The sequence below is a fragment of the Mus caroli genome, unplaced genomic scaffold (assembly GCF_978045245.1).
Source record: "Mus caroli unplaced genomic scaffold, Mus_caroli_1 scaffold_7, whole genome shotgun sequence".
Lineage (NCBI taxonomy): Eukaryota > Metazoa > Chordata > Mammalia > Rodentia > Muridae > Mus > Mus caroli.
In genome coordinates this window covers 83,346,822-83,360,966 of record NW_028227262.1, presented here as the reverse complement: position 1 = coordinate 83,360,966, position 14,145 = coordinate 83,346,822, and the positions used below count along the sequence as shown (strand labels likewise).

At 42.4% G+C, this 14,145-nt stretch overlaps 1 protein-coding gene across 1 annotated transcript in view; it reads left to right on the top strand.

The window, feature by feature from the left end:
• Positions 1–8,449: 8,449 nt before the first annotated feature.
• The window catches only part of LOC110296789 (pyroglutamylated RF-amide peptide receptor-like), a 64,847-nt gene continuing 59,151 nt past the window's right edge, over positions 8,450–14,145 (top strand). Inside the window, exon 1 of the mRNA XM_021165559.1 lies at positions 8,450–8,786. Coding sequence (XP_021021218.1) covers positions 8,450–8,786 — 337 coding nt within the window. The remainder of the gene's footprint in view (positions 8,787–14,145) is intronic.

Here is a 14,145-nt window from a genome sequence, read left to right as displayed (position 1 = left end):
ATGTCACACCTCTTCCCAGAACCAGAAAGGAGTATGGTCCCATTCCTGTGACCAATAATTATGATCCTGCAGTTTTAGTCCTTGATTATGAAGGAGGGGCCCATTCCCACATTCTCCAAGCCTGATAATATCCAACATCTAGCAAGCTACAGTTACATCACCAAGTCTTTACGTGCTGATTAGGATTCAGAACAGGGAACTAATTCTTCTATGGGAAGTTTACTCTGTCTTCCTTGTAGACCAATTTATATTACAGTCTGCTTTCTTTAAGAACCATATATGGTTATAACTGGTTTAGGTTCTTAGAACACACCTTCTTTGCTTACTCACTGAGCTAAGGATATTAAATCGGATACATAACCACTCTGCTATACTGACAGAATCAGAGGCTGATAAAATGTCTCCTGCAAAGTATCAAATAGAAAATATTTTCTGCTCTGGGGCTCTTTCACAAGTGGGCAACTGATATGCAACTATTGTATAACAGCAGTGTAGACAATGTATGAATCAACAAACAAGGTTCATTTTAGTAAACCGTGAAAAGATTTATAGACAATGAAATTTTATGAAACAACTGAGAGAAATTGGTTTCCACACTCCCAAAGCTGGATGAAGTCTTAGAACCTTCTGAGAATGTAACAAGACTTACCTTTATATCACCATGAGATCAGATAGGCAAGGGGTTATTTATACCAGAGAAACGAAGGAAACTGAAGATTTATCTCGACACTTGTGCTTCCTGATAGTTGGGATGCCCCCTTGTGGGTAAATACTCTGAGAGCTACAGTTAAATTTTCTCCACAGTATCTAAGGAGTGTTAGGAGAATTTCCTCAGTTGCACACTAATTTAGGCTTTGTGGACACAGAGAAACTAGTTTGCTGTATGTATGTATGTATGTATGTATGTATGTATGTATGTATGTATGTGTTTTGATTTTTTTGAGTCAGAGTTTCTCTGTGTAGCCCTGGCAGTCTTGGAATTTACTCTGTAGCCCAGGATGACCTCGAACTCAAGAGAGTTCCTCTTGCCTCTGCTTCTGCCTCTACCTCTGTTCTGGGACCAATGGTGAGCACTACAGTGCTTGTTGTTAAGCTTTATTAGAATTTCATTTGCGTTGTGAGTAGTGACCTGCCTCATGATCATGAGACACTGGGGAGAAGTACTCTGAAAGGGAGAACTAATCCATGATTTGGGTGGATAAGCCATCTCATAAAGAATCATCAAACACTCTCTTTTATCAAGAGCTTCCTGAGAGTTCTTGCTGTTACCCTTCCTGGCTCAACCATCTGGAGTATGGTATTGCTTTGCTGAATGAAGGTCTGCTTAGAGTGTCTGTCTCTCCACTGGATTCTTCCCTTCAAGAAGATAATTAGAGAAAAATTTAGCCCTCCAGCACTCAAAGTTAAGAAGGGGAGGAGAAAGAAGATAGCTCAGCAGTTAAGAAAACACATTGCTCTTGCAGAGGAGCAGGGTTGGGTGTCAGCCTTCACATGGTGGCTTACAACTATCTGTACCTCCAGGATCAGTGGACCCTATTCTCTCTTCTGACCTTCACTGGCACTTACATGGTTCACATACATACATTCAGACAAAACATTCATTCACATAAAGTAAAATTAATAAATCTAAAAGAAATGTAAAGAATGTGAAGTAATAAAAGCTAAGATGTCCCAGATATAGTAAAAGACAGGAGTTCTGAATTCAAGAGCCTCAGGAAATCCCCAAAAAAGATAACCTAAAGACATCAACATGAAGACATATGCCCTACAACTGCTGCTGTGGCAGGGATGGGGATATTTTACAGAGACACACTCAAGCTGGCTATCAGATTACCAAAACAATGGGCATCAAGAAACTAGAATTTCTCCAGCAAACTCTTGCTGGGAGAAGAAAATAAACAAAAAACAAACAAACAAACAAACAAAAACCAAAATCCTGGGCTAGCCAGAGACTGACAACTTGATAACAACCTTCCACAGAGACATAGATGGTCAATGGAGGTCAGGACAATGTGTGGACTAGAGGCTGTTTAGCTATGCATTACTCTGTCTTCAACATCTCAACAGGATCCTGAGCACAGACTGGAGCTTCATTTTCCTTCTTCACAATTGGATGCTATTGAATAACTCTCCCTTTTCTGCTCTTCGCTATTATTTGACTCATTTAGTTAATTTAACTAGGATGGATGCTTGAACCTGGCTTTTGGGGGCACAGGTTTTGATCTATGCTGGTAATACCAGCAAAACTTATGAAAGACAAGGACAATAAAGTCTTAAAATAATACCAAGAGAAGACATCACACCTGCAGGAAGAAACAATGTAAGTAACAATAGGTTTCAACATAGAGAGCACAGAAAACAGACCGAAGTAAGAAAGTCTTTTTCAAATGCTGGGAAAAAAATAAAAAAAATCTTCCAATCCAGACATATCACAGAAAATGTCCTTCACAAACAAAGGGGGAAATTGGAGCATTCTTTACTAAGGAAAAACAATGAGATTTTGATTCTAGCATTCTTAAAATAGACAACAAGACAATGTCTCCTAAGCACAAAGGAAATAATAAGAAAAAGAATTATCTAGGGCTAAGTGGGAAGAAGTAAATGACCCAATGACCCAAGTCTGATCCTCAGATTCCATAAGGTGGACTTAGAGAAAAGATTCTTGAAAGCTGTCCTCAAACTTCTTAGTTGTGTGTGTTTGTGAGTGTGTGTATGTATGTATGCATGCATGTGCATTGTGGGCCTGCATGTGTACATGTGTGCATGCATATGTTTGTGTGTGTGTGAATTTAAAGAGGAAAAGAATTATTCAATAGGATATCCTGTCATAATAAGAAGGAACACAAGAAATAAGGAGAGTGAGAGTAAATTGAATAGATTTTCCATTTCCTCTTTTTTTTAAATATTTTTTTATTATGTATTTTACTCATTTACATTTCCAATGCTATCCCAAAGTCCCCCATGACGTCACCCCCCCATGTCCCTACCCACCCATTCCCATTTTTTGGCCCTGGGGTTCCCCTGTACTGGGGCATATAAAGTTTGCATGTCCAATGGGCCTCTCTTTCCAGTGATGGCCGACTAGGCCATCTTTTGATACATATGCAGCTAGAGTCAAGAGCTCCGGGGTACTGGTTAGTTCATAATGTTGTTCCACCTATAGGGTTGCAGATCCCTTCAGCTCCTTGGGTACTTTCTCCAGCTCCTCCATTGGGGGCCCTGTGATCAATCAACTAGCTGACTGTGAGCATCCACTTCTGTGTTTGCCAGGCCCTGGCATAGTCTCACAAGAGACAGCTATATCAGTGTCCTTTCAGCAAAATCTTGCTAGTTCATGCAATGGTGTCAGCGTTTGGAAGCTGCTTATGGGGTGGATCCCTGGATACAGCAGTCTCTAGATGGTCCATCCTTTCTTTACAGCTCCAAACTTTGTCTCTGTAACTCCTTCCATGGGTGTTTTGTTCCCAATTCTAAGGAGGGGCATAGTGTCCACACTGCGGTCTTCATTCTTCTTGAGTTTCATGTGTTTAGCAAACTGTATCTTAGTCTTGGGTATCCTAAGTTTTGAGCTAATATCCACTTATCAGTGAGTACATATTGTGTGAGTTTCTTTGTGATTGTGTTACCTCACTCAGGATGATGCCCTCCAGGTCCATCCATTTGGCTAGGAATTTCATAAATTTATTCTTTTTAATAGCTGAGTATTACTCCATTGTGTAAATGTACCACATTTTCTGTATCCATTCCTCTGTTGAGGGGCATCTGGGTTCTTTCCAGCTTCTGGCTATTATAAATAAGGCTGCTATGAACATAGTGGAGCATGTGTCCTTCTTACCGGTTGGGACATCTTCTGGATATATGCCCAGGAGAGGTATTGCTGGATCCTCTGGTAGTACTATGTCCAATTTTCTAAGGAACCGCCAGACTGATTTCCAGAGTGGTTGTACAAGCTTGCAATCCCACCAACAATGGAGGAGTGTTCCTCTTTCTCCACATCCTCTCCAGCGTCTGCTGTCATCTGAATTTTTGATCCTAGCCATTTTGACTGGTGTGAGGTGGAATCTCAGGGTTGTTTTGATTTGCATTTCCCTGATAATTAAGGATGTTGAACATTTTTTCAGGTGCTTCTCTGTCATTCGGTATTCCTCAGGTGAGAATTCATTGTTCAGTTCTGAGCCCCATTTTTTAATGGGGTTATTTGATTTTCTGGAGTCCACCTTCTTGAGTTCTTTATATATATTGGATATTAGTCCCATATCTGATTTAAGATAGGTAAAGATCCTTTCCCAATCTGTTGGTGGTCTTTTTGTCTTATTGACAGTGTCTTTTCCCTTGCAGAAGCTTTGCAGTTTCATGAGGTCCCGCTTGTCAATTCTCGATCTTACAGCACATGCCATTGCTGTTCTATTCAGGAATCTTTCCCCTGTGCCCATATCTTCAAGGCTTTCCCCCACTTTGTCCTCTATAAGTTTCAGTGTCTCTGGTTTTATGTGAAGTTCCTTGATCCACTTAGATTTGACCTTAGTAGAAGGAGATAGGAATGGATCTATTCGCATTCTTCTACATGATAACCGCCAGTTGTGCCAGCACCATTTGTTGAAAATGCTGTCTTTCTTCCACTGGATGGTTTTAGCTCCCTTGTCGAAGATCAAGTGACCATAGGTGTGTGGGTTCATTTCTGGGTCTTCAATTCTATTCCATTGGTCTACTTGTCTGTCACTATGCCAGTACCATGCAGTTTTTATCACAATTGCTCTGTAGTAAAGCTTTAGGTCAGGCATGGTAATTCCCCCAGAGGTTCTTTTATCCTTGAGAAGAGTTTTTGCTATCCTAGGTTTTTTATTATTCCAGATGAATTTTCAGATTGCTCTTTCTAATTCATTGAAGAATTGAGTTGGAATTTTGATGGGGATTGCATTGAATCTGTAGATTGCTTTTGGCATGATAGCCATTTTTACAATGTTGATCCTGCCAATCCATGAGCATGGGAGATCTTTTCATCTTCTGAGATCTTCTTTAATTTCTTTCTTCAGAGACTTGAAGTTTTTATCATACAGATCTTTCACTTTCTTAGTTAGAGTCACGCCAAGAGATTTTATAATATTTGTGACTATTGAGAAGGGTGTTGTTTCCCTAATTTCTTTCTCAGCCTGTTTATTCTTTGTGTAGAGGAAGGCCATTGACTTGTTTAAGTTAATTTTATATCCAGCTACTTCACCGAAGCTGTTCATCAGGTTTAGGAGTTCTTTGGTGGAATTTTTAGGGTCACTTATATATACTATCATATCATCTGCAAAAAGTGATATTTTTACTTCATCTTTTCCAATTTGTATCCCCTTGATCTCCTTTTGTTGTCGAATTGCTCTGGCTAGGACTTCAAGTACAATGTTGAATAGGTAGGGAGAGAGTGGGCAGCCTTGTCTAGTCCCTGATTTTAGTGGGATTGCTTCCAGCTACTTACCATTTACTTTGATGTTGGCTACTGGTTTTCTGTAGATTGGTTTTATCATGTTTAGGTATGGGCCTTGAATTCCTGATCTTTCCAAGACTTTTATCATGAAGGGGTGTTGGATTTTGTCTTGTGCCCCTGATCAGGCCGGGTTATCTGCTTCCTTAGTTAATGCAGTCTTAGGTCCCCGAGCAATTGGATTGGAGCAGATGCTGTGTTCCACTCACCAGAGGTCTTAGGATCCCATGGGGGATCCTGTGTGGGTCCTTGCGGGTGTCTGGAGACTCCCTGGGCCAGGAGCCCCGGTGCTGCAGTCGACCGGTGGGGCTTCCATTTCCTCTTAATGATCTTGACTTTTTTAACAGGTGAAGATAAAATTACTAGAATAACAGGTCATTCTAAATGACTGTAGAAGAAATATTTAAGACAGTTATATTCAAGAAAGCTAAAGGGAGATAAAAAGTGACATTTTTATACTTGGCTCAAAGAGGTATCCTGATATCAGCAGAGTGTGGTGAGTTATGTATAAATCATATAATGCAACTATGATTCACTTTAGGGTCCTCTACCCATTGGAGGGATACTCTGACTTCAATACTGAGCTACTCCACTCAACTTCTTTTCTTTTTAAAAAATTAATTATTTTATTTGCTTACATATCAAATGTTGTCTCCCTCCCAGTCTCCCCTACATGAAGCCTTCAATCCATTAACCTCACCTTTGCCTCTAAGTGGGTGTTCCTTCACCTACCCCACCCACTCCTGCCTTAGCCCTCTAGCATCCCCCTTCTTTGGGGGCATCAAGCCTCCACAGGACCAAATGCCTCCCCTCCCACTGATGCCAGATAAGTCAGTCCTCTGCTACATATGTAGCTGGAGCCCATGTATACTCTTTGGTGGTTTAGTCATTGGGAGCTCAGAGAGGTCTAGTTAGTTGATATGGTTCTTCGTATGGGGTTGCTATCCCCTTCAGTTCCTTCAGTCCTTCTCCTAACTTACTCTACTCAGCTTTAAAAAGCCACAAAAATCAGCATTGCACTTTCTTAAATGGGAGTCAGGGTTAGAGAGGAGAAGGCTGAGAACAGGGCATAGCTGCCAGAGAGGCAGTTAGTGTAGGGACCCAAAAGCAGCACTGTCAGAAACATCCTTGGGTCTCTAGTCAGCAATGTAGTCAGGAACTCTTTATCTTCTAGATAGCAACCTTTCCAAATATTCCATGTGAGGTTGGGGACTAGAATAGCAGTCTAGTCACCAAATTTGTCTATTGAAAAGCTTTGGACTAAATCATTAAGTTTTCATGGCAAACCAGGTTGTATCTTCTCCAACTCTGGGCCATTTTCTAAATGATTTTAGAATTGCCCCCCTCCCTCTGTACACTCATGTGTTACAATAGCATTAGAGTTTTATTTTAAACTATAGGGCTCCTAGAGCTTCCTTCTGGCTTTTTTCTTAGCTTCTTTTTATGAGGCTAGAACACAAGTAGCAATACTTTTTCAGTGGTCCAGAACCACCCCAGTAGCTATAAAACATCAGGGCCAAAAGCAACTTGAGGAGAAAGGGCTTTCTATTTAGCTTATAATTCTCAAGTCATACCCCATCAGTGAGGGAAGCCATGGCAGGAACTCAAGGCAGAAGCCTGAAGGCAGACACTGGTACAAAGGCTTGAAGCAGTGCCGATTACTGGCTTGCTCTTTCATGGCTTGCTCAGCCTGATTTCCTATATCATGCAGAATCACCTGCCTGGGTTGGCACTGCCTACAGAGATCCGGACTCTCCCACATTAGTCTTTAACCAAGAAAATACTCCCCAGACTTGCCTATAGGCATTTTCTCAACTGTGGTTTCCTCTTCTCTTGTGCTAAGCTGATAAGAAACTCTGCCTTGTACTAAGATGATTAAACAAAACAACTAACTAGAACAGCATCACAGACTAGACAAACTTCTTGATGCTTCCCATAATTAAAGTGCAAACTATAGCCACACAGAAACCAGTCCATGTTTCTTCATAGCAGTTTTATAGCCCAAAGCTGGAGACACCCCAACTGTTTTACAAGGAGGGAATAGTGAAATAAACTAGTATATGTCAGCAATACACCCCACAGCTTGGACAGATTTACAATACACTTCACAACCTGGTTAGATTTACAAAACATCTCACAACCTGGATAGGTTTACAGCATATTGTGTCAAGGGGGAGGAGATCACATACACACAAAGTATATAGATTCTGATTCTGTTGATTTTATACTCTTGACAGATGTGCAGAGACAGCTCGAGGTTAGAGGTCATGAACGGAGGAGCGCGGCCATGAAAAAGTCCCAGACTGAGATCTGGGCGGTGATGGAGTTTTGTATCTTGATTTTGTTACACACAAACGCGCGCGCGCGCACACACACACACACACACTATATGTCAATTTTTAGGTTTGTACTTTGTCATACACAGTTACGACACAACGGAGAAAATCAGTGTATGCTGAGACCCTCTTTTATGACTGCAATTTCTCTTCTGTAATTATTATTTCAAAGCTGAAAAGACTTGAACTCCACTTTGCCACGGGTAGTTGTGGCCCATACATGAGTTTACAAGAGGAGAACCAAGAGGCTTTCCAAACCTCAACAACAGTTTTTGTTTTAGTATCCTCAACCTGGGCTGGGGCATGGCTTTGGGTGGCTCCAGCAAGGCAGGACACTCCATGTTAGGTGCTTTGCTGCAGGAGGCGGCTCTCCAGGGGCTGGGAAGTGCGCGGAGGGGCGGGGTTCAGCTCCACTAAGGTCCAGAAAACTGGACACTGAGCCTCGCGTGGCTCTGCGAGGTTTCTGAGGACCGCAGCGCCTGGCTGGGAACTTTCTTAGAACTGCAAACAGTTTGACTTTGCTCTGGTCACTGCTAGACTCTCTCGCGCCGCTCGCACGGCACGGCGGCGCGGCTTCTGGCTTCTCTCCTATATCTCCCGGTCCTCGACTGCCCCACGCGCGGACGAGACGCCTCCCGAGCCCGGCATGTCGTGGAACTTGACCGCGGAGCAGCTCTCGGCGCTGCTTCGGCTGCACAACCTGACGCGCGCTCAGTTCATCGCGCACTATGGGCTGCGGCCACTGGTGCTCACCCCGCAGCTTCCCGCGCGCGCCAGGCTGGCCCTCCTGCTGGTCGGCATGCTCATCTTCGCCCTGGCGCTCTTCGGCAACGCCCTGGTAGTCTATGTGGTGACCCGCAGCAAGGCCATGCGCACCGTCACCAACATCTTCATCTGCTCCCTGGCACTCAGCGACCTGCTCATCGTCTTCTTCTGCATCCCGGTCACCATGCTCCAGAACGTCTCGGACACCTGGCTGGGGGGTAAGGAGGTCCCCGCTAGGCATTCTCCTTTCTGGTCGCCTTTTGTTTTCTCCATCAAGAGAACCCCTGAATTTTTGGAACTTCTCTGCAGGGCTTACTTGATGAGGGGGCGTTTGTTTCTTTGTTTTATTTTCTGCTTGGGGCCAGCATTCCTCCTTGTCCCATAGATATATTGATTGTGGTAAGATTTAAGTACAGTCCACAGCAGCATGATTCTTCACTCATTTCAGCCCCTCACCGTAATTACATGCTGTTCCCCCATACGCTGTTTAAAATAAACCATTGCAATTTTAGAATAATCTTTCAAATAATAAAACATCTCAAAGGTCATTTTTTTCTCTCCTTTCCCCCAACTTCCAGGTTTCCTTCACAGTTATATATGTGGCTTCCAGACAGGGTTTTGCATGTATTAACTAATAACACACAGACTTAAAACCTTTCACAACAAATAGACACTGAGCAAAAATGTCTTGGTTTAGTAATATTAAGTAAACATGTCCCCTCTTCATTTCTAAGGGACAGGTGAAATTGCTCTTCATTAGAACAAGGGGTAGGACTGGCAAAGAAATCAGAGACTGGAGGCAATGAGAGAGGCAGTGGGTGGACAGAAGAAAGGTGGACACTGGGTTCCAGGGGCCTCGGGACCAGTGATAATCTCCCGCTGCTTCCAGGGTAACTTAGGCAGGAAATAGCAATTCTACCCCTGCTTTCTAGAGTGCTGTATCCTGTGGGTACATTGAAATTCTTAGAAAGTGGTTGTAAATGCATGAGAAATGGATCATTATGCCTTCTTACCCTGCCATTTCTGTCCCTAAGGCTAATTTATTTAAACTACTGGAGGCTCTTTCATCACTCCTTACCTACCACCACTAGGGGATTACCAGCGAATACCTTCAGTGTTGCGGGTTTTTTCATGAACTTGAGTTGCATTAATTGTTGGGGATAAGGATAGTAAATTGCTGTCATTTCATCTGATATATTTCCTAAAAAAAAAAAACCATCAAATATTGAGTACATAGGTTTGGCTTGAAAGTATATAGATCATTGTAAATAGATTATAGGTTAGAAACGTTTTATGTTCTCTGATAAAATAATTGCATTTGGGCATTCTAGATTTACCTGAGACAGATAAGTTCATCAATGGAGGGTTTTGGGTTATCAAATATTACATATTGAGGAGAAGTCATAGAGTTACTACTACTTTTCCTGTATGTATTTAGAAACATATTTGCTCTGCTGAGGTGGTTACATCATTATTGTGACACTGACCACAAGAATTGAGGATCTCTCCTGGCTATGGAAAGACCAGGTTCACTACTTTGCTCTAACGTGGGGCTAGTTGAACATGTCTGGGCCCCGATTTTTCAATAGCATGTTACAATTTGGAGAACTTTGCAAGAAGAAGTGAGGCAGATCTTCTGTTCCAAGTCAGGTTAAGGGACGATACTCAGGAAGGTCACAGATCTTCCCTGAGAGGGAAGTCTGAGGATTCTCTCAGGCTTTCTGCTTCCCTCCCACTCTGGGAAAGATATGTCACTGTAGCTTCCAACTACGAACGGAGGGTCATATGTTATTCTTACATTTTATGGAGATGGTGTAAAAATAAAGTGTGTCTGAAAAAGTAGCTTGTAAAACATGATTATCCCCAGTTCAGTAGAACACATGTCTAATTCCAGGACTGAGATGGGTAGAGAGGCAGAAGACTTTTATGTTTCTGGCCAGCCTGGGCAGCAGGTGAAACTGTCTCAAAACCCAGAAATAAGCCAAAAAAGTTGTCGTATCATTGAAGTACAAGGTATTAAGAAGTATTATAGAAAGCCTCTTCTTACTTATCTAGGACAAGACTTACGGAATAAATAATATTCCATATATTGAGTGACCAACAACAAAACTTTAGAGGAGGAAAAAATGCACTACAGAGGGACTGGATAAGGATATGAAAGAGAAGTAACTCGCATGTTATAGGTTAGGATAGTATTGCAGAACTTCTTTGATAAATTAACACAGGTTAACCCAAATTAATGAGACCTAAAAATTAATTCTTAATTTATTCATTTGATAAAATGATTAAGAATCTGCTATATGGCAAAGGAATTTTCCTTGAGATTATAAAAAAAAATGAGCTTATATCGTCCCTGGCAGGGCCTCAGAGAATAGAATGGAGCCCAAGTGAGCCAGGACAGTCGTTAATATTTAGAAAAAGATTCAGTTTGCTCTCGGAACATAGAGGAGTTGGGAAAGCTTTCTGAGGCTATGTTGTTTGAACCGGGTCTTGAAGGATGATTCAGATCGTTTTCCACAGAGGAGAATGGGTCCATCCACAGTTTGGGGAGAGAAAGGTCTGATGTTTTAAGAGCACTGTGTAAGGTGTCTCAGAAATACACAGCTGGTACGTGGGAATTGGTAGGAAATAAGAAAAGAAAGCTACTGTAATGGGGAGAAAAAAATGTTACATAAAAGTGTAAAATATAAATACCTCTGAGATGCCTCCAGGCATAAGGTGGGCCAGACAATGGCAGGAGGGAGGCTGCCTCCTAGATGGGCAATGTAGCTTACTCCAGAGCTGTGGGCAGGGCTGTCACATTTTCTGGTGTGGTCACTATTTCCAATTTATTTCCCCTTTCTTTTCCTAAGAGAAACCATGGACACATTTTTACAAACGATACTGGCATCTAACTCAGATGTAAAGAGTGAGATACAATTGCGTAAAATAAAGCACCTGTCTAACTTTGGTCATACATAGCCTATAAGCTCTACATGCATGCATTTTCTCAACATTTCTCTTCTAAACAGTTTTGACAGTGGTGGTCTGTGGGTGACTGCCTTTCCTTCTAGTTCACTTCTCTCCTGTCCTAGTTTGCTTTCCATTGCTGGGATAAAACACTGTGACCAAAAGCAACTCGGAGAGGAAAGGGTTTATTTGTCTTATATATCCGGGTCTCTGTCTACCATAAAGGGAAGTTGGGACAAGAACTCAAGGCCAGAGCTTGGAGGAAGGAACTGAAGCAGTGGGCAGAGAGAAACACTGTTTGTTCCTCGTAGGGCTTGCCCTTTTTACTTGCTTATATAACCTAAGAACATCTTTCCAGGGGTGACACAGAGCCCTCAAATAGTCTTTAATCAAGAAAATGCCCTGTAGATTGCCAGCAGGCGTCTGTTAGAAGCATTTTTCTTAAACAAGGTTTCTTCCATCCAGACAACTTTAGCTTACACCACATTGACACAAAACTAAGCTCCCATCTCCATTTCCTAGCGATCACAGCACCTACTGAATGACCCTTTTCCCAAGATCCTCAGGTGAGGGCTGGATGGCTGTAAATGGCACTCTATGCAGCTATTTTCAGACCTATCTGTGTAGAGACTCTTCTGAAGGGCTCTTAAAAACTGTTCCTGTGAGCCCAAGTCTAGACAGCAACTCTCAGCTCAGATCCAGCTTCCTGTGACTTTTGGAGCCTGTGGTCTGAAGCAGCTATATGCAGGGATTGTGTCACGATGTCTTGTTGTGGGCCTAACAATTATCCCTAGTGGGAGTATTTACACCATAGAAATCAACAGCTGTAAATTAGGCCTGCAAAACAAAGAGCCGCACAAATGGAAACACCAGTCAGCCTCTTCTATCGAACCATGGCACAAAGAGGTTGTGTTTCTTTTTGATATTACCAGTGACAGCTGAGTCGCCAAATCTGTAAACACGGGATAATTTGCCTGAATTTCATTCTTCAGGAGATACACCTGATTTGCAGCAGTTACTTTACTATTCAGCAGGAGGTGAGCTGGTGTGCAATCTTCTTTATCAAGCCACATCCCATGCTGCTGTCTTTGGCTCACACATCACCACGCCCCTCCTCCTCAATTCTCCGAGCTAGCAGGAGAGGAGCTTCTCTGCTTCGGGGTACCTTCAACAGCATATTCTTATTTCCTTTGCACTTGATGTGAGTTTAGGGTGGGGATGTACTGAATGTACAGACCTTGGGAAGTTCTGGCCACTTTCCTTTGGGTCTGTTTGGTCAGATGTCAGGGCTGAACTGGCCTGTGACTGTGCTGGGACTATGACATTTACTTGACCTCCTTTTAAGACTCTGCAAATCACCTCTTCCTTCCTTCCCTTTGTATCTTTCTTTATGATGTGTTAAAGATCCCTCTAGTTTCACTGAGCAAAAGTGTTTTGTTTCTAGATAAATTCAGAATAACTGATTTTGCTCTTACCAATTCTCCAGGGCACTTTCCTCTAGCGTTCACTCACTCCTATCTACCTGTTCTTCCCTTTGCATTTCTATACCCCCTTTACTTTTAACTCCCCTGTCATAATGCATGAGCATGGAAGCAGGATGCAATCTCTTCCTTCGAGATTCATTTCTGTGTAGAGGTTACTGTCCGGCATCAGTTCTGGCAGACTCTAAGCTCTATGCTAATCATTCCTTGAAGTAGTCTTGTACCTGATCTGCAGCAGAGGCTGTTACAATAGGACATCATCAGCATGCAGAATGTCCTCATCATATCTTGTAGTTCTGCCCTGTCTCAACTATAATCACACAGTCGGAATCACACAGGTATTCAGCATTTTGCAGGTGTGCTGTAGGTGTGAGAGAGAGGCTTTTAATATTCCTGTGGAATATTAAGACGGGCAGGGAAGTATTCAAGGAAGAGATGGGGGAAGTGGGATGAATTCATGGTACTCAGGGTTCCTGAGTGCACAGCACTGCCAAATAAGGAGCAGGACTCAGCAGGGGATGTTCAGAGCCTGGTGGCTGAGACTGCAAACAAGGGTAGGTCTAGGAGAGAGAGGTAACTAGGAAAGGGGATAACATTTGAAATGTAAATGGAGAAAATATCTAAGAAAAAAAAAAGCTTAAGGGCTGATTGAAGATCTTCTAGAAGGAAATGGAAAATAAGTTCTAGTTCTAGCTACATTTTAAATTCTAGGCACTAATAAACGGAGACTGGTGCTTGCAAGAAGCCTACAGTGGCCTGTGCCCATTTCTTGCTACCATGGGTACAGCACAGTCCAGGGCCTGGAGAAGTCTTTTAAACAACACCCTGAGCTCAGTGACTCCTCCCACCATCTTGTCTGGATAGTGACATTAATTTTTCTAATAGTGACTGGAAAACCTACCAAAATCAATTTAAAAAAAGATGTTCCAAAAATAACCTGACTGATGGTAGCAAGCTCAAGAGTACTTATCCTAGATGACTTCCGTTGGAAAGGTGCTCATGGGGAAAGGAGAGGTAGGACATTGAATTTCCCATGCCTGATCTGAGAGTTCTTGAACAAGGAATGGTTCTTACCCTTGACAACACAGAACTCCTTGAGTTTTACAAGGTATAGGTACCTTGTTCCCTACAGATACTAAGTGAATTG